The sequence below is a fragment of the Drosophila persimilis genome, unplaced genomic scaffold (assembly GCF_003286085.1).
Source record: "Drosophila persimilis strain 14011-0111.01,24,50 unplaced genomic scaffold, DperRS2 tig00000000-arrow-pilon, whole genome shotgun sequence".
In the NCBI taxonomy this organism is placed as follows: domain Eukaryota; kingdom Metazoa; phylum Arthropoda; class Insecta; order Diptera; family Drosophilidae; genus Drosophila; species Drosophila persimilis.
The window spans coordinates 8,058,328-8,077,902 of NW_020825288.1; the positions used below are offsets into that span (position 1 = coordinate 8,058,328).

A 19,575-nucleotide genomic window follows, 5' to 3' on the forward strand; every position below is an offset into this window, starting at 1 on the left:
TGCTGCTGGCCCCCGTGTCTGGTGGATCTTTGTGCGATATTTCGTGTAGATAATTAAAGTGCATTCGCTTTGTGTGCGTTCGTGTGTGTGTTTGTGCAACATGCGGCAGCTTGAGGATGATGCCGCCGCTGCCGCCCTAAGACAACCAACAACAACAAAGTACAACAACAAGAAAGGACGCCTGCAGCTGTACGCCCACGCCCACGTCCACGTCCAAAAGAGTGCAAGTACCGTTTTATAGTACGCGTAGTCATGCCAACAGCAACAACAACAACAACAACAACTAAAACAACAGCAGAACAGCATAGCGATACGTCAATGGCGTCCAAGGCGACAAAGACGGAAGAATCTACCGCTACAACAACAACGACAATACCCATAAGAGGAGCAGAAGAATCAACTGTAGCAGCAGAAGCAGAAAAAGACCCCAAATTGCCCCCGCCAACGTCAACGCCAACGCTGCTGCCTCTGCTGGCCTCGGCCGCTGCCTGCAACAAACAGCTGCTGTTCTGCCGCCGCTTTAAGGACAAACCGGAGTCTAACAGTGTGGGATTTTTACGTAATTTCAATTCCCTGCCCCTCTTCGTCTACGCAACGTCACCGTCGACACACGCCAGCTCGGCGGACGGTGTGGGTGTGGCCCGGGAGGCGGCTGCCTTCATTCAAAAGGTAAGTGTCCTATCTGTCTCCCACGGCGAGAGAGAGAGAGAGAGAGAGAACACCAGCTCTCTGGCTCTCTTTGCGTTCTCCGTTTTACGTAATTGATCGCTTCCGTTGCAGGTATTTTTTTTTTGGATGGCTGTTGGGGTTCGTGCCATTTATGCATTTATAATTCTACATTAATCTATAGTTCTGCTTGGCTTCGCTCTCTCCCTCTCTCTCTGTCTCTGTTTCTGGCTGTTTGCAGAATCAGATGCGTTTTTAATGTTAATCATAGTATATACAACAAAAGCAACAAGGGAATGGCTTACGTTGTTTTGGTGATCGCTCAAACGTGTCAGACATTAATGAACCAACCGCCAAAGCCCAGCCTAACTGTGCTTTGTCTCGTACGCAGAGAGAGAGAGAGACAGGCAGAACCACAAGAGAGGGTAGGAGTGGGAGGGAGGGGCCATATGCTTTGGTGGTTACAGGTGCAGCCATTGACTGGGCAAAAGCGCTCTCCTTTTGTTGTGATTGCGGTTCCTTCTCTCCATACTACTCCTCTCTCTCTCTCTCTGTCTGTGTCCCCCCTCCCCTCTACTGCAACGCTTCACTTGTGCCTGTGGTTGTTGTTTTTGTTGCTTTTGTTGCAGCCCAGTGAGTCGCGACTTGTGCGCTGCTCATAAGCTTCATTAGCAGACAACAAAAGCCCCCCCCCCCCCCCCCCCCCAAAAGCTCAAACAAAAAATTTGCGGTATTTTAGTGGGTTTTGGTTTTCTTTTCGGCAATTTGGTTTTTTCTGGTAGTCGCTGGAAAAGAGGGAGAGAGATTTGTTTTGCTAAAAGTAGTGCCATTTTGATAATGATTTATTTATGGTGGGGATATCTTTTTGGGGGACTATATGGATAGGAATAGATGGGTACGATTTTTATATAATTTTCTAGAAATTTCAGTGTTATATATTTCTACGGCGAAATTTTAGACCATTTTTCGTTTAAAAAATTGTACAAAATTATGCAAGAAAGTCACGCTTAGAAAAATTAGCCAATCTTATAGAAAATTGTTTCATTTATCGAAAAAAATAATTTTCTTATGAAAATTGCTATTGAAAAGCTCTTAAAACAGCAGATATTGCTGTCACCGTATATATCATTCGGAATATTAACGAAAATGTAGACCAAAAGTGCGTCTCCTTGTTAAAGTAATTTTTTTTAAGGATCCTTAGATTTCATTTTCTGTTCCATTTTATATAGAGAAATATGCGACGAGAATAATGGAATTTAATTATAATAAATATATGGCATATTTTCCGTATAAAAATAAAATTTGTTTCCCCCCCTCCGAAACACCTTTTTTCCCCTTATATAATTCATAATTCGTATAATTTTATTAATTCAATTAAAACCAGAATAAATCTGCTTTTTAAGCTACTTTTTATTTGATTTTTATTATCGTGGCTTTCTTTTCATATTTTTAACGATCAGATCGTTTGACACTTTCTACCACGCTTTCTAGCGTGGGGGCTCTCAAACGAAAGAGTTGCCCCTTAGTGGGTGTGGCTGGATCCACTGGATGCATGCAGCATGCAGCAAACATTCCCCATTCGATGTGTGATATGGAATGTTCGTGGGCGGCATTTCCTATGGCCGTACAGTGCGTGTGGAAAACATAAGGCAGTTCTGGCAGAAGCGTATTTTAGGGAAGGGGAAAAAAAATTATATTCGAAGTATTATCAAGAATTTTATTCTATTTTAAGCAAGCAATAGATTTTTTTTCTTTAAGGTTTTTGAGATTCTATGTATCTGTATTTTTGGTATTCATTGATGCCTCTTTTTGGTAGAGGATCCAACACGATAAGTGACTTTTTCCCGGTCTATAAAGAATTATTCATCAATATCCCTAATGGAAAACCGATAGTACGATTTTCTTCAAAAAATATGAAATATTTATTTGATGGAAAATCGATAAAAATCTATAGAGATCGTATACAAATTCCCCGTGACACCCGAAAGTTGTTATATATTTTTATTATTATTATATATTTATTATATTTTTTTTTAATGTATTTTATTTAATAAATTTGTTCTGCTTTCCAAAGTTTAAATTATTATTATATGTACATATGTATACTATATTTTGTTACTATAGTATATAGTAACTATACTGTTCTTACACTGCCGATACGCACTGTACTGCATGTATCCGTGGCCCTGAACTGGCACTGGATTGCCTTTGCCTTTGTCTTTGTTGTTGTTACACAATTGCGCTGCCCCCGCCCCCTGCCACACATGTCATAGAAGGGATGGTGAGAGGGGGGGTCGGGGGTGTTGTTTACATTTTCAAAATTTAAATCAATTTTGTTTCTGATTGCGGTTTAAGTGGCAGGTTCCACGGAGCGAAGCGCTTCTCCGAGAGTCCCACCGGACCCCAAGCCCCAGGCCCCAAACCCCAGGCCCCAGCTCTCGTCTTTCCTTATGTTTATTGCTGCCATATGTATCTGTATCTATGGCTGGGTATCTGTGTGCGGCGTTCTCTCGTGTCGTCAAACAATGCGCATATGGATACTGTATCTGTATCTGAATAAATGTATCTTTTATTACCCATATACATATATATTTTGTGGAGACAGTTGTTTTGGGTGCAGCGCAAACAATTGTGTGCCAACGATCTTCCCATCTTCGGGTCCCCCCGCCCTTTCTCTGGAAATACTTTTGATTGCGTAGCTGTTCGGGGAGGGGGTGGGGGGGGGGGGTGGGAACCTCCTCAGATGTTTACATTTCACTTTACAATCCCATCCTTTGCCCTCTTTCAATTACCACAAATTCGAGTATACATGAGTTTATTATTTATTGGGGCTAAATCAATTTCGATTTGTGGGCCTTCTGCGATTTAATATTATAGACATTAATTATTTCGCATTTGATAAATAAAATATTTTTTTGATCAATTACCATGTCTCATTTATTTATTTTCTACTTCAGAAATAAAGATTTAATTGGAATTTTCTACTTAATCCCCTTTGCATTCAACAATCATTAATTGTAATATTTATCGGTTCTATTTGATGATTTTTTGTGTACCCGGGGGGTTTATGAGATCAGTGTAGAGGTACAGTCATGGGGAAAGATATTGAGGCTATGTTTAAGCAAAAGGTCTTTAAAGATAGTCGAAAACTCAAGGGTAAACCCAAGAGGTCTCGACTACAAGACTACATTTGTGCACCAGATGGAAGGCCAATCCCTTCGGTGGTGCTTCCTATGCCTAGGATTTTGAGCCATTCTGACATCCGCAAGTGCGTGAAAAGAACGGAAAGAAGAAGCTTAAATATCTGGGATAGTAAGGGGAGTCCAACGCCAGTACCTAGCAATACCCAGCGTTAGATTTTCGCACCGTAAAATGGCCATAACGTTGAACATTCATAAAGAATGGTCATATATACTTGATTGCAGAATCACATGGCAATCGGATCATTATTATGGCGAGAATTAATCAAAACAATTGGCAGAAAATCTGTTTTTTTTTGGCTGTTTGAACACCTGGCTTTCGAATGGAAGAGCAGATAAATTTTCGATATATAGAAAGGGAGTACTGGGTGTCGCGATACTTGTGCCGCGACTCCTGGTTTTTCTGCTCTCTATATCGAAATTATATATATTTAATTAATAACTGCTTAATCCCTGATTTTTCCCACAAATTGTTGTGTTATCGAAGAGGTTAAAGGCTGAATTTTGTGATTAGATAAAGTAGAACAAATATTTGCTTTGGGGACCCCATATTTTACCATTGAATCGGTAAATATATGCATACCATTTTTAGGGATTGAAGCTACGACTAAAAAGATAACTTTTATTCGACTTTATGTCTGTAAATATAGTAAAAAATATATACGTCAACAATCTGATGATTGCCATAGATTAGATGCCGCCCGAGAAAAAAAACTTTGAAGTACAAGCCCCCTCTAGACCATCTTGGTATCTGTTCTGGCCAATTAAGTAATAATAATGGTACTACATATTGCTTTAAGAGTGCTCCAATAAATGCCCAAAACTCTCTCTCTCTCTCAAAATCATTTGTCCTTCAGAAATAGGCGCCAAGGGCGTGCTCCACCTACCGATAGATCAATTTCACCACAAAAAATATATGCTTTTGGTGTCTGAAGTGGTTCTCACTTATCTACCTTTTTGGGGCGATAGTACTACATGAATTTTGGCCTCAAAATTGTTCATATGTTTATAGGATTTTGATTTGTTTTATTTTGAGCATTCACAGGGGTTAAAGGTCTTCGAAAACAGTGATTTCTGGGATCAAAGAAATATTTATGAAGTGAGTTTAATTTTAAAAATTTACATCAGTGCATGGGCATAAGGGCCCCTTAGAAAAAAATTTGTATATAATTTTCCCTGCATATTTGAAAATCCTTAAAAAAAGATATAACATTAAAATGTTACGCTTAAAAATCACACATCCTGATTACGCCCCTGATCGCACCTATTTCTTGAAGTTTGTTTTTGCAGTCTCGGGCCCGAGCTTCGGTAGCAAACAGCTTTTTGTCAAGCGCCTGAATACAGTCGTGTGTAAAATAATTAGAAGACTTGGCTATGTACAGTCGAACTTCTCTATTAAGAACTTTTTTCCATACAACGAAGTTTTCTATAAAATATGATGCAAAAATGATTTCTATACCAAGATTTTTCCATATAACGAATTCCCCTGGAGATTTAAAAGTTCTGAAAAATAGATAAGGCTAAAGTTTTATAGAAATAAATTGATTTCCACTTTCCACAGTTGATTCCTCAGTGGAATCCTTTGACAAATCATCAAAAACTTCAAGAAATATATTAAAATTAGTTCCATCTTTAGACCACACGAAGCAAAGCATCTTTGGCTCCTTGAACACCTGGCTTCTGATGGAAGAAGGGGTTGCACTTTATCACTGTTGTCCGTTTATCAAAAATCTACCACATTTAATTGAATTCGTTTTATATACATATATAATATATATGTAATCTAATCTAGATCTTCAGGGGGACACCGGGCAGGCCCTTGGCATTGAGGCCGGTCACCTTGTAGGTGGTGCCAGCGGGGACGGGCTGATCGAACTTGTTGGCCGTCGTCACAAAGAGAATGTCCAGCTGGGGGCCCCCGAAGGCCACTGAGGTGATCTGCGTGGTGGGGATTTTGATCTCCAGCAGGATCTTACCAGAGCTGGGGGGGGAATACGGAATGAATTATCTGGAATCTCTGGTTATTTGTGGGCAAAGACTCACCTTGGATTCACCTTGAAGACGGAACCACCATTGAAGGTGGCCACATAGATGTTGCCCTCGGTGTCGATGGTCATGCCATCGGGATAGAGCGGTGTATTGGGTCGGATCTTCCTGAGATCGAAGACCACCTTGGGATTGGCCACCGCACCGGTGTCCACATTGTAGTCGTAGGCCACGACCTCGTGCGTGTTGGTGTCAATGAAGTAGAACTTCTTGGCCTTCACGTCCCAGGCCAGGCCATTGGAGATGCCCACCTCGCCCCGGATCTTGGTGACCTGGCCGCCAGCCTGCCAGTTGTAGAGCTCGCCCTTCCACTGCGTGAAGATGTCGCCCGAGCAGCACATGGTGCCGCCCACAAAGCGTCCTTTAGGATCGGTCTTGGCATCGTTGATGCGATTGTCCTCCAAGCCAGGCTGCACCTCGAACAGGACGCGCAGGACCTTGGCCACGGTGGCAACGCCGTCCCACTGGACGACGACACAGCGCCGGTTGCAGCCGACCGCAAACTCCTGCGGCCTGTTCTCGATGGGCAGAATGAAGGAGGCGAATGTCTCGCCCTCGATCTGGGCCTTGTACACCTTGTTCTGCTTGAAGTCGTAGCGATGGATGAAGCCCACCTCCAGGTCCACGTAGTACAGGCTCTGGCGGTCCACATCCCAGTGGGGACCCTCGCCCAGGCCGGCATACGAGTCGGGCAGTGCTTCTACTTTGTAGGACATCTGGAATAATTGATAAGCGAATATGTATTCACAATTGCTTTGTATTTTTCCATTTCCCAACGGATTCTACATTGTTTTTTTGATTGACAAACAAATGGAAGCTATTATAAATCCTCTATATACAAATTATATGCTTCAGATACATTTAAATATAATTAAACTCTCTCTCTACCTTTGAGATTTTATTGTGTGTGGGAGAACCGTTGAATACTTTGCGTTCCGCTAACGCTTTCGAACTGAATCGAGGCCGGTTTATTAGAAATGTTTTTATACTGCCAGCATTCCACACTCATTCGTGCTAAAAATGATAAGCTTCTCTGCTGCTAGAACTAGTCTGTACACCGGCTATCATCTGATAACCTGAAACGCACACAAACACACTTGACTTTAATTAATTATTGAGGTGCAAAACCTTAAACGTTGATGACAGGCACTTTCCACCCAGTCACGACAGCGAAGACTCGCCAAACGAGCTGAGATTCTATGGCATTTACTTTAAATATAGTTTATTATTCAATGCAATCCAAGTTGAGATTATTACTACAATTATTTGTAAAGTACTAGGGGGTAAGCACCCGCTTCGACCCCCGACTCACGCGCCTTGCTCGCTCCCGCAGATTTGAGTCGAATATCATAGGGAGATGTGTATGGAAAGTAAACCTCTTAATCCTTATGTACTAACAGATCAGAGTAGGAAACCCATATCTGCCGGGTATTCGCTTTGGAATGTAGGCGCGGACTTTGAGGGGAGGATGGTGCAATCTATGGGGTCGCAGCAACATAGATCTCACTTTGGACACTTCCAAAGGGATCAATAATGTGCACTTTAATACTCCGTACTCAGTTTCTCTATATTTAACCGATTAGTCTTCTTTCAAGAGCCCGTTGCTCTAGCATTCGTATTATTCGAAAAGCCAGGTGTTCAAACAGCCAAGGGACATTTGCGCTTCAAGTTTTTCGTGCTTTCCGACTATAATAATGAGCCTTTTGCAATCAAGTGGCTAGGATTATACTCTATGATTCAACATTAACAGATTTTTCGTATCTTCAAAACTTCAGATGCCATAGATTTCGATTTTAATTGTTTATTCGCCAAAGGAATCAAAAATCCTTATCAGGCTAGACTAACTTACTTCTAACTTAAGCTATTATCAGAAAATAGCAAAAATCAGAATATCAGAATAGCAATAGTAGAAGAAGAGGTCTGCAGGCAACCGTCTGAAGGCTCCTTCACAGGAGCTTGGAGATAAACCTGCGTTACGCTGGAAATTTCTAGGACGTTGACAAGCAATGACTGTATCTTTCAATGTCGATGTCATTAGTGCACCGTCAAGTGGCCCGTGAAGTTTGTTACGCGCGGATCCCAGGCAAAACGCAGTCCGAGGGGCGCTGCCGCATGACGCGCGACGCGTTAGCCGATCCGAAGGCGAACATGCAGGAAAGAGAGCTGAATGTAAGCTGTGACTGATCATATTTATGCTATCTGTGGGATCGAAGCTAGACCTAAGTTTGAATCGTTCCAGAAGGATCAAAAATGTGCTCTTATTTATACGCTTTGATGGGACTGTATCTTTTGCTTAAAGAAGTTTTTTTATTTAGGAAAGCTTATCTTTTTAAGGGTTTAATATTCGTACGATACTGTTCCATCATCACGGAAATGCGAAATTCTCGGAATTGCACAATTTCTGGTCCCTGTCCCCAAGCAGAGTCTTCACTGTAGCACTGTATTTTTTTATCTTATGCAAAAATTTGTCTGCCTTTGAATAATCACAGTCAAAGCATTTCTTCACACATTTTATGGTTTCAGTGTGTACACCAGAGATATGCAGATCGTAAAAGTGTGTCCATAGATACGATAAAAACATGGATATGATATGTATGTATTTCTGTGCAAGGATTGTTTGCCGTGAGGTCTAGTCTTTGTGGTGATATGGGTAGCCATGACAGGGCAAGGCAATTAAAATGTATATGGAAATGAATAATAGGCAATAAAACCAAGGGCTTAAGCGTACGATGATTGTCTTATCAATTTTCCATAAATAAACAACAAAATGCGAGACTCAAGTAGGGGTTCACACACACACACACACCCTTAAGAGACAGAGAGCGAGAGAGAGAGAGAGCGAACGAACGGGTCATTGATTAAACCTTTTGCGGTAAAGCCATGGCAACCGTTCTGTTTGAGTTTGTGTTGTGTGCCCTTCATGTGTCCCACTCGCACTCAAGTGGAGGAGTCTCGTCTCTCGTGTGCGAGTGTGTGTCTCTTTAGGTCTCCTTCTTTTTCTGCTCGCCTTTGCGTGTAATTAAGCCAAGAGTGCGAGTGAGAGAGATAAGAAAGGCCGTTGCCAGTGGACAGTGGGTCACTCGAGCGTTGTCTTGTTTGGTCCGAGTCTTTGCTGTACTTGTCCATGGCTCTGATGGTAGATGGCGATGGCTGATGTCTTGTCTGCCTCCATATGGAACTGCAACATCAACACCATAATAAAAACTAATGAGGCACAGTAGACGCTCAACAAGAAGAATAATACGATGGATCTGGTATGAAATATTTGTGGAATTCCATTTAATATTGTACAAATTGGGTTCTTTGTACCTTTTGTAGGCAATATTTTCCTCTCTCAAATCTGAGGTTTGTTGTTTGTTTTTATCGAGCAACCCCTGTACCCAGTTGCTATGGCTATCTGTTCTGGTTCTCCGTGTGCCAGTGCATTACCCTTTGCCACACATTACGCGGCTGCCTTCGTTTGATTTCTTTATTTCTTCTTTCTTGGGCACTCCGCCGAAGGCTCCTACTAATTATCTGTAATTGATTGCATCTAAGCGGGCGCCCGAAAGGGGCAAATGTTTACCTACAAATTAAATGCATTGAACAAACAAAGTGCGTAAATAAACAATAAGAAGACCAGGAGCCAAGTGTAAGCATTGCATGAAGGTCTTATGATATGATCCCCAATCACCCAACAAGACAAAGCTCTTAGCTCTCTCACTCTCTTAGACAGCTAGCTCTCTTTCGCTCTCTCCAGCTGGAAGCTCTTTATTCAGCTCGCTGATTAAACAAACACTCAAAATCATAATTAAACACAGCAAATAACAAATATAATTTTGCAAAATAAATAACTTCAAACAAATGTGTTTTTTAGAAAACAAAAAAGTTTTTGTTGGAAAGTTCAATTTTGTTTCATACCACTCAAAAGTTTCTTTTGTCTCTGTTCCACTCATGAGTCATGGCCAGACTCGAGCGCTAGTTGCCAGGGCTAGCAGTTAGCGAGAATTTCACTCAAATTTCCCTCTCTCTCTCTCGCTGGCTTACGCTCTCTTGGATATTCAGCGCCGCACAGCTGGCAGCTCAAATGAGAGTGCGCCCTGCTCAAGTTTGCGCTTTGTTGCTGAGCAGTGAAAATCATTTCTTCAGTATTTCAATATAATTAGAAATATTTCAGCATGTCATCAGTATTCTAAATAAACCTAATCTTTACTCTCTTTGGAATATGGATTTGTTAGGGGGCTATGGAAAGGTATGGGCAATGTTGCTAACACGCGATCACTCTATACACCACAGCATGTTGAGAAACGGGGTGAGCTCTGGCTGGCATGCATTGCAATTTGCTGGAGCGTTTTGCCTGCTGCCCATACCTTCTTTTGTGTGTTTCTCTCGGCAACATGAGTAGTTTTCCAGCAACTTGTGGCCGAGCAACATTCGAACGGGAGCTCTTTTGAAAACACGGCCTTGCCGCCCCATAACTAACTCGGGCCGCGGCCAACAATAAACAACAAACAGAAAAAGTAGTGTTGCATTTTTTTCGAAATTCAACAAAAATTACGTTAGTTACGAAAATCCCCGATCTCGATCCGATCTGGGGCCGCGCTAAACGCGATAACGCATTGTTGTTAATTTTTGTCTAGATACTGCAGTGGTGTATCTGCGAGATACATTCGGTGTGCGACACGTGTGTCTCAGAAGAGAGAGAAGATTCTGCGTAATCTGAATCACAGGCCCCAGCGCGTGCGTATGCGTGTCTGTGTCTGCATCTGTATCTGTATTTGTGTGCGTGCGTGTGTGCATCTGTTACAAAGACGCGCTTCGATCGCGTTCTACATTTTCGCGAGAGAGCGTGACAGAGTGCCAGCCGTATCTGTGCTCTCGTTTTGCATACTAAATTAAATATATACAAAAATCGTTTTGCCACTCTATTAAGTTGAAAGTTACGTAGATTACGAAACCCCACACAAAACGCAAAAAAAAAGTGAAATTTCTTATACAACAGAAGATCAAAAAGGAGAAAAAAGAAATTTAAAAAAAAAAGATAGCTACATATTTATCTTTGTGTGTGTGTTTTTGTGACATATCAGAGACACACCAAAAAAAGATACGCCTTCATTTTGGATTAATCAACCATCAGAATCAGCAGTGGCATGCCACAGTGCGGCCTCAACATTCTCGCCGAGACCCGCTTTCAATGAGATTTAACTAGATAAATGGTGCGTATCTTCCCAGTCCATCTGTGGTTTTGATAGATTGAATTCTTGCCATATCAATCGTTTCCATGCTGGCCGGAAGTCCGAGTCACTTTAAATCGGATTTCGGCTCTTGGGAGGCGATTTTTCTTTTTTGATTCCCTCTGACTAAGAGGTTTATTTATTTCGACCGAAACTTAGTTTCCTTGATTTTTGGTTGGCTCTTTAAGAAGTTTGGAAGTTAGTCATACTTGGGTCTGGTTTTGGGTGAAAGAAAAACAGAGGGGTTTCCTCTCTAAAAATTGTTGGCTTTTGGTTTTTTAAACCAAATCTTTAAAGGGAAGAGGGGTAAATAACTTCTATTTATGTCAATATAAAGCATTCCGTATCTTAAGACATCTAAAACCCCTAAAAAATATCATCCAAAAACATTATCTAAAAAATCCTCTAAAAACTTAAAAAAACCCAATATTTTTTATAAAATTATGTGAAAATAAAGGTTTACAAATTCCATTCCATCTATTTTTACTATTTTTTTTTAAGTTTCTTTTTTTTAAATGAAAAAAAGAATTCCATTTCTCTGTGGGGAAGAAAAAAGAGCAATTTTAAGGGGATTTCCATTCTATGTACTTTTCTTTTTTTACTTTTAAGTTGGTTTATTTTTAAATCTTAAAATAAAAATTCCATGTTTTGGCGGAAAGAAAAAAGAGAGATTTCGAAGGGATTTAAAATTCCCTACTAAATTTACTAATATTTTACTTAAAGAACTTTCCTAAGTTTTAGTATTTTTCATGAACTCTAAAAAAAGTCAGTATTTTCGTACCACTTCGATGGCTAGAAGTTCCTTTCTCTTATGGGAAATTTGTGCAGCGAATGACAAATATTGGAACCCCACACTAAAGCAAAATCCTTCAACCACTTTTCATGTGTATTCTCATTTATTCCATTAATATTTATGGCCTTTTCAAAATTGTATTACCTTTTCCAATACATAATACATAATATTTAATGTAAAATTCAAACCCATATAAATCATTCTTTCCATTGAACTGAAGGGTTCAAATTCCGAGTTCAACCACCTCGAATCCACACACGAGTATCTGGGTACGTGTAGCACCCGCATCCCAGTAATAACCTTACCCAACAGAAATAATTTGACCCATTCCAGGAGGGGGAGGGCGCCTGCCTGCATGATGTTATTTTTTGCACTGTACTTAAACCACCCCCCTCTCGCTCCCTCTCTTAGTCACTCCTTGCCTGTCTCTCGCTCTCCCGCTCGTGTTAACCTTCTTTTGCATTCACTTGGCTAATTATACAGACAAGCTATGGAATGACCACGACAACGTTGCCTTCTGCCTCCTGCCTCCTACCAGCGGTGGCCTCCGCTGCTGTGTTTATCTTGTTAATTAAGCAACAACTAACTACTGGTTAATTTTTAATTGTTACAACACAATCATTTGTTTGTCTTTGTTGTTGTCGTTGCCCGCTCTCGGAGATGGTGGGACTCCGTTTAGTGATCCAAAAAAAAAAGACTGTTATTATGGTCTAGTCGCCTGTCTTGCCCTAGAGTTCTCTTGGATTGCTCTCGAATCTCGCATTGATTATGCACGGTCTTGACTCGGTTCGAAGCACACGAGATGGATCTGGAGCTAAAGCTGGAGGTGGAGCTGCTGGTTGTCTGGTTCTGATGGGAACTCAAGTGCAGGCATATCCATGCGGGCTTTATAGAGTGCATATTTGTGGTATTTTTGCTGTAGATTTCTGTATAAAACAGACGACAAGCAGACGCGGGGATTTTCCTTGGAATAAAGCTTATCGATTCAAAAAAAAATACAAGTTGGAATGGAAAAAATAATATGATTTGTAGTAGTTACAAATCCATTTATTTTTATTAATATTTAGTAATTTTGAGAATTTTATTGGGTTACATGAGGCCTCGCATCGATGCTCGGTTCGAGACTCTAGAGAGAATGCTCGAGAATGGCACAAACAACAGACATGGCGTGTGCATGAGGGGCACATCTTCTTGCTCTTGCACTGCCCTAAGTAGGGCGTATCCCTTCTCGCATGTTCCGTTGGGTTCTACTCCCTTGGATCAGTCTGTGGGCCATATAGCAATTATTGTTATTCAACTCGTTCTGTATCTGTATCTGTATCTGTGTATCTGTATCTGATTGTCGGTGTACACACACACATTGTTGCCTATATTTAAACAATCTTTTTTACTGCCTGTCCGTGTCCGACGTTTTTGTTTGACTTTTGCATTGCTCTGTGCTCTGTTGGCATTTTTAATTGTTTTTGACTGCGTTTTCATACGCGTTTTCAGCCATTTGTTGTTTTGTTTGTTTAAATATTTCTTTTGTATAGCGGTGAAATTTGTCGCCAAAGCGATTTGGTCAGGGCGAGACTCCATTCAAAGCTACAAAAATTGAAGACTGGCTTCACAGACCCAAGCCCCCGGTCTCCCGGGCCCACGAGCATTCCGTCTGTTAATTAAGTTCTCCAACAAAATGGTTGCCTTTCCTTTTTTCTCTCTCTTGTTTCTGCCTCGACTTTTGTTTTCCACTTTACATGGCTAATTGCTTTATCGAAAAAAAAAAAAAAAAAATACGAACAAAGTTGAGGAAAATGAGAGCAAAACTAATTGAAAATGTTTGGGCATTGGCAGAGCTTTGAAATAAGGTTTGTATAAGGGTTGTGTTGTAACCATAGCAGAAGACTTTTCCATAAACCCCAAACCCATTTATTCAATTTTGTTTCCTTTGAATCGACTATGACTGAAGAATTTAGGAAATTATGTTTTAATAAAACACGTTAAAAGACCTTAAAACCCTTCCCTATATTTTAAGGCATAATTCTTTGCATTAATTATATTTCTAATATTATCATTAAAAGCCTAAAAGCCGGATCAAAATATCACTATATGTATGTATGGTCGTGGTGCAACAAAATCTTGTAAGAATCATCCTTAAAAACCCTCAAAGAAACCCTTTTTAAATTCATATTTTATCAACCTGTAGATGCGTTAAATATATTTCATATTTAAAATAAATATATTTTGTATTTAAAAGAAATATATTTCATATTCAAAATAAATATATTTCCTAAAAATTAAATTTCGATTAAATATGTATGTATTGTAATCCAATAAAGTCACGCTTATAAAAATTGGCCAATCTTATAGAAAATGGATAAATGTAAGGAATAAAATTATGTTTCTTTAAAAAATCTCGATGGAAAAGTTTGTAAAACAGAAGGAAACTGAAAAGTTATTGTTGTGCCAACACTTAAGTCCGGCACTGTAATCGTTTCATGCTTATTTAAGAATTAAATTATTTAAGAATGAAATTATTAAAGAACTTAAAACAATTACATTAGGGTACTGCTTTGAATAGCTCCCAGAAAATAGCTTAAGCTTGACTAATTCCAAGTTAAAACCCTTGGAAAATATTAATCCTACCAGTTAGTAATCGATCTTTGCCACCATCTGTTTTACTATAATTATACAAATATATTATGCCAAATGCTATTCCGAGAATTCTTATCAGCAATCAGCTGTTTTGGTCGTTTTGGTGGCATTCGATTTCCATTCAAGAGTACTCATTTCTGACTCATTTGCACAGTTTGCTCGTTTATGGCCTTTTGTTTGTTTCAAATGCAAATGCAAATCCATTGGCCATAGCTGTCGTAACAGATAATATAGTATAGAACCACCATATAGCCACCTTTTGCCCTTGAAGTCCAACGAAAGTTGGACTTTTATTTGCCAACCAACGAAACTGTAGGCTGGTAGGACCCTGCCCCTGGCACCCTTCTCTGTCGCTATGTTACTCTGTGAAATTTCACACATTGTAGGGGGAGACCCCTCTGGGAAGTGGCACAAGATTGGGCAGGCCAAAGCGTATAATATATGCTTCAATTTATTTTTTATTTATTTGTAAATTAAGTCAAATATTATTATGATTTCGCAGTTGCAATTGTCATGTGAGTTTTTTGCCTAAACAAAAAAATATGCATAGAAGGCAGTAGTCGATCAAAGGATACCCATTAAATGGATATTATATACAGGAATAAATAATTGATTCACAAAAATCTTTAAAGATCGAAATTCCATTGGAAAACACTGATTCGAATACTTGGTGAACACTCAACAACCTTAACCAATACTTAGAAAGATTTACCAACACTGGAATTGTATGAGGTTTGAGTTGAAAGCTTTCGAAGCTTTCACGAGTGTCCTTACCTGTACCAAAGACCTCGCAACAACCTTTACCAATACTTGCAGAAATTTACCAACACTGGAATTGTATGAGGTTTGAGTTCAAAGCTTTCGAAGCTTTCACGAAGGTCCATACATGGATCAAAGACCATCAGTAGAATGAAGCGTTGAACGGCTTTCTTCCGTAAAATCAAATCCCCGACAACCTCACAATTACAGGGTACCATTTGAAGCCTTAGTTCAATTTTTATCACTTGGCTTTTGTACAGCTGTTGTTGCTGTTTTTTTCCGTTTTCATTTTCGGCTTGCCTTGATGGGTACTCGTGTGTGGGAGGTGGGGTTTGTCATTGCCTTGTGCCATTGTTTGGTTTGCTTTTTCTCACTCTCGTGCCCTGTTCTACTTTCTATGCGGCTGTCGCATGGGTCGATTGAAAAGTTTCACAGCTACACTCAGACACAGACAGAGAGACAGACAGAAATAAATCATCATAATTTCGTAACAATTGAATTTAGAGCGTAATTGCCGTAAATAAGATAAAATTGCAATCACTGAAAATAATAATCAAACTCTAAGCGATGCTGGAGCTGGAGGTGGAGCTGGAGCCAGAGCTCTGGAGCTGCTGAATGGAGCAGCACGAGCCGTTGGAGCCGGAGCCGGCGTCGCTGTGGGAGCATTGAGCCAAGTCGGGGCATAAATTGCGCTAATAAAGCGCACAATTAAAGTCCTCATCGCAGTCGTAGCTATCGTCGGGCAAATTGGCAACACTTTCCAATTCAAACGAGTTGCAGATTCATTTGAGGCACCACCACCATCCACCAGCCACCAGCTGCTGCTGTTGCTGCTTCTTCTGCTGCTGCTTCGTCTTGGGCTGAAATTAAATTTTGGGTTAGATGAGAGCGAGTTATTGGGAAGTCGGATGGGTCTCTGCTGGCCACTCGTAGGAGTGTACGAAAAAATATCAGAAAAATACTAGAAAATAAAAGCAGCATATATTTAAGATAATACCAGAAAAAATACTAGAAATAATACCAGAGGAATGCTAAAAATATATATTAAAAAACACTAATCATAATACCAGAAAAATACTGTAAATAATAACTGAAATCAATTTGAAATATAAGTCAAAATATTAAAGATAATACCTGAGAATACTAGAAATAATACCAGGAAATACTAAAAATAATACCAAAATATATTAGAAAAATGCCGGAAAATAATACCAGAAAATGTTAAAAATAGTTCCAGAAATATTAGAAATAATTTCAAAAAAATGCTAGAATAATACCAGAAAAAACGAGAAACTATACCAGAAATATACTAAATATAATACCATAATATATTAGAAAAATATCGGAAAATACTAGAAATAATACCAGAAGAATGCTAGATCATGCTGTTGATCAAAATAAATCAGAAGAATACTACATAGATACCCATACTAATAGATACAATTACTAAAAATATACCAAAAACTACCATAACAAATACATAAAATACTGAAAATAATACCAGAAAGCTGCCTCTCATCTTCCGAAAGGAAATTTTGTCAAATATTTGATGCTTGCACGCTGCTTGTCGAACGGAATGCGGAAATACTATTGTTTGAATACCTCAGCAGAGGGGTATTTACGGTTTCCTGAGATGTTTTGTAACGCAAAGAAGGCACGATTTTAAAAATTATTATATACAAATTAATTGAAATTTTTAAATAAGTATAGTTTATTTTGTCGATCCAGGGGAATTACTTTCATACCTTGAACCGATTTAAGATTAATCTTAAGCTCCAATATCCATCCATCAACAGATAGATGATATTTGTCGACTCCCCTTGGCTCCCCTGCTATTGCAGGGTATATAAACGTCGCTTTTCCAGAGCCAGCTTTCATGCCTTATTGTTTCTTCTTTCGCTTTTTTCATCTGCCTTTGGGCTATCTTTGTTTACGTGCACTTTCCTCCGTTGCCCCTTCCTCTGGCTTTTGTTTGTTTTGTGATATTTTCGCGCTTTCCGCTGACGTTTCGTTTCCCATTTCCCCAGCCAAGCAGCAGATGAGGTGGGGGCCCCCGCGGAATGTTGCCATGTGGCAGCGTCGACCAGACCAGACCAAGCGAATGCATGCGTTTTCTTCACATTTTCTTTGGTGCATGACATTAAAGTTTTAAATTTAACAACAAGCTAAATGCCGGGGGGGTCTGTTGGTTCTACTTACAGGGCCCTCAGCCCCTTCTTCGGTTCTTATGGGTAACCCCCTTAGGTCGAACTTTGAAAAGGTCAAAAGTGCGTTGAAACTGACACAAGTCTTGGGTCGCGGTCTGCTTTTTCAGCTTGAAAGTTTTAAGGGCCTTAATTGAACTTTTCAATGATGGCGGGGTAATGCGGGAGTGCCCCTCGGTTGGTTCTGAGACCAGTTTATCAAGAGAAGCAGACAATATCTCATAAATTACAGATAGTACACATGTTCAATCGATAAGAAAAGCTGATTTTTCTGCACTTAATCGATTAATTCTTCCCATTCCCATTTAAATGGAAAATTTGATGTGCATTTTCCGATTGGTGGCACGGAAATCGCGTGCCACGTGAATGGCAGCGGCACTGTCTCAATTTCTAAACCCCTCTTATTTTTAGGAAAATGTTTCGCCAGACAAGTCGTGCAAATGTCAAAAGTTTGACAAACATTTTGAGGCTTTCCGGGGGGGGGGGGTTTCATTTGACCCCATTCGAAAAACTGATTAAAATGATGATACTCCAGCCAGGCAGTGCCCTTTTTGTGTCCAGCACGCTTCTAACTTTATTAAGTTGGGGGTTTCTTGGAGCCAGACTCAGTCTCCATCTCGAGCCGGGCACGATTTACAGCCACATTTAGATTTAAACTTGAAATTTTGTCGTTTCTGCGGCTATTTCTATTTTTACCAGCACGTTCTGCCAGTTTTTTTTGTGTTGTCCAGCTACCTGCCGCGCTACGTGGGAAGCTGGCGGAAAATGGTTTGGACCAAACTGGACGCATTGTTCGGCGGCAGAAGGAAATGGCCCGCCTTTGTTGCCTTCGAGTGCAACAAGTTGTGGAGTTTGTTGACTTGTCGCTCTCTCGATTTATCTGCGTGTTAATTTGAGCAATTAACATGGTACATTAAGGAAGCACCAATTCGCTGTAGATTTTGCCAACATAAATACACACCTCGGGCGGTTTGCTTGTTAACCTGCCAACTACAACATGATCAACATCTCTTGGGTTGTTTTTTTTTTTTTGGCCATGTTTCTTTCTTTTTTTTTTTGCACCTCAAGTCTAAGACAAATCAAGGAAATAAACGGTCTTAGCAGCCCAAAACTTAATTACTTTTTAAATTCGACAAAAAAAAAACAAATTAAAATTTTAAATAAATCAATCATTCTCCAAAACTATTGAAAATATGTTCTAAAAATATTTCTCTAGGATTCGGATGCGTTTATTCATTTGTATTTGTAGACGTTGAAGCAGAAGTTAGCTTTGCCGAGGAGCACTGCCGCATAACGCGTGACAATTATAGCTCTACCAATGAAATATTACACTTCTACTTTTACCAAAAGATTCGGCAACAGTTTGATCATGCAGGGTTCTCTCTCTTACATTGTCACTGCGTGGCCTGACTCGTAGTTTCTGGTATTATTTATGGTATTTTTGGTACTTTTTCTAGTATGATTTCTGTTTTTTTTTTCTTTCTGTTATTATCTGTAGGGTTCTGCATTTTTTTTTATAGTAATTTTGTGGTATTTTCCCGCATTATATTTATGGTATTATTTATAATATATTTCTGGAATTATTTTCGGTAATTATTTTTTAAATTGTTTCTGCTATTATTCAAAATATTTTTTTTGGTATCACTCCAAGTTATTTTCTGTTTTTATTTATAGTATTTTTATGGTATAAATTCTAGTATTTTTATGGTATACATTCTAGTATTTTTATGTTATAAATTCTAGTATTTTTATGGTATGAATTCTAGTATTTTTATGGTATAAGTTCTATCATTTTTATGGTATAAATTCTAGTATTTTTATACATTTTTTGAGGCTTTATTTACATGAGAATAACTCTGAAAATAGAGTTTTGGTAAATAAATACGCTAAACAGCATTTGGGGGAAACAAACAATTTCTGTGTTTATGTTTAAATAATTTCCCCAGGAAACTTTGTGTTGAAAAAAAGGCCGCGAAAAGTCCGAAGAATAGTGGAGCGCTCCAATAACTGGACAGAATAGCATCCAAGGGTTTATGCTCTTTTGAAAATATTTGCCTTAA

The 19,575-nt window shown here is 39.5% G+C and overlaps 2 protein-coding genes across 4 annotated transcripts in view; one reads left to right on the forward strand and one right to left on the reverse strand.

Moving 5' to 3' along the window:
• Positions 1-63: 63 nt before the first annotated feature.
• LOC6588278 (nuclear pore complex protein DDB_G0274915) overlaps positions 64-19,575 on the forward strand; it is a 69,317-nt gene continuing 49,805 nt past the window's right edge. The window contains exon 1 of one of the 3 annotated variants that reach the window (XM_026986503.1): positions 64-669. In XM_026986503.1, coding sequence (XP_026842304.1) covers positions 253-669 — 417 coding nt within the window. In that variant the 5' untranslated portion in view covers positions 64-252. Of the gene's footprint in view, positions 670-10,956; positions 11,108-19,575 lie in introns of those variants that run through there. The other 2 variants (XM_026986513.1, XM_002012877.2) reach the window with 2 other exon arrangements.
• Positions 5,464-6,869, reverse strand: LOC6588240 (regucalcin). The gene is made up of 3 exons (XM_002012876.2): positions 6,801-6,869; positions 5,910-6,628; positions 5,464-5,847 (listed from the first exon to the last, which is right to left on the reverse strand). The coding sequence occupies exons 2-3, from the start codon at positions 6,626-6,628 to the stop codon at positions 5,655-5,657; spliced, it is 912 nt and encodes a 303-aa protein (XP_002012912.1). The 5' UTR covers positions 6,801-6,869; the 3' UTR covers positions 5,464-5,654.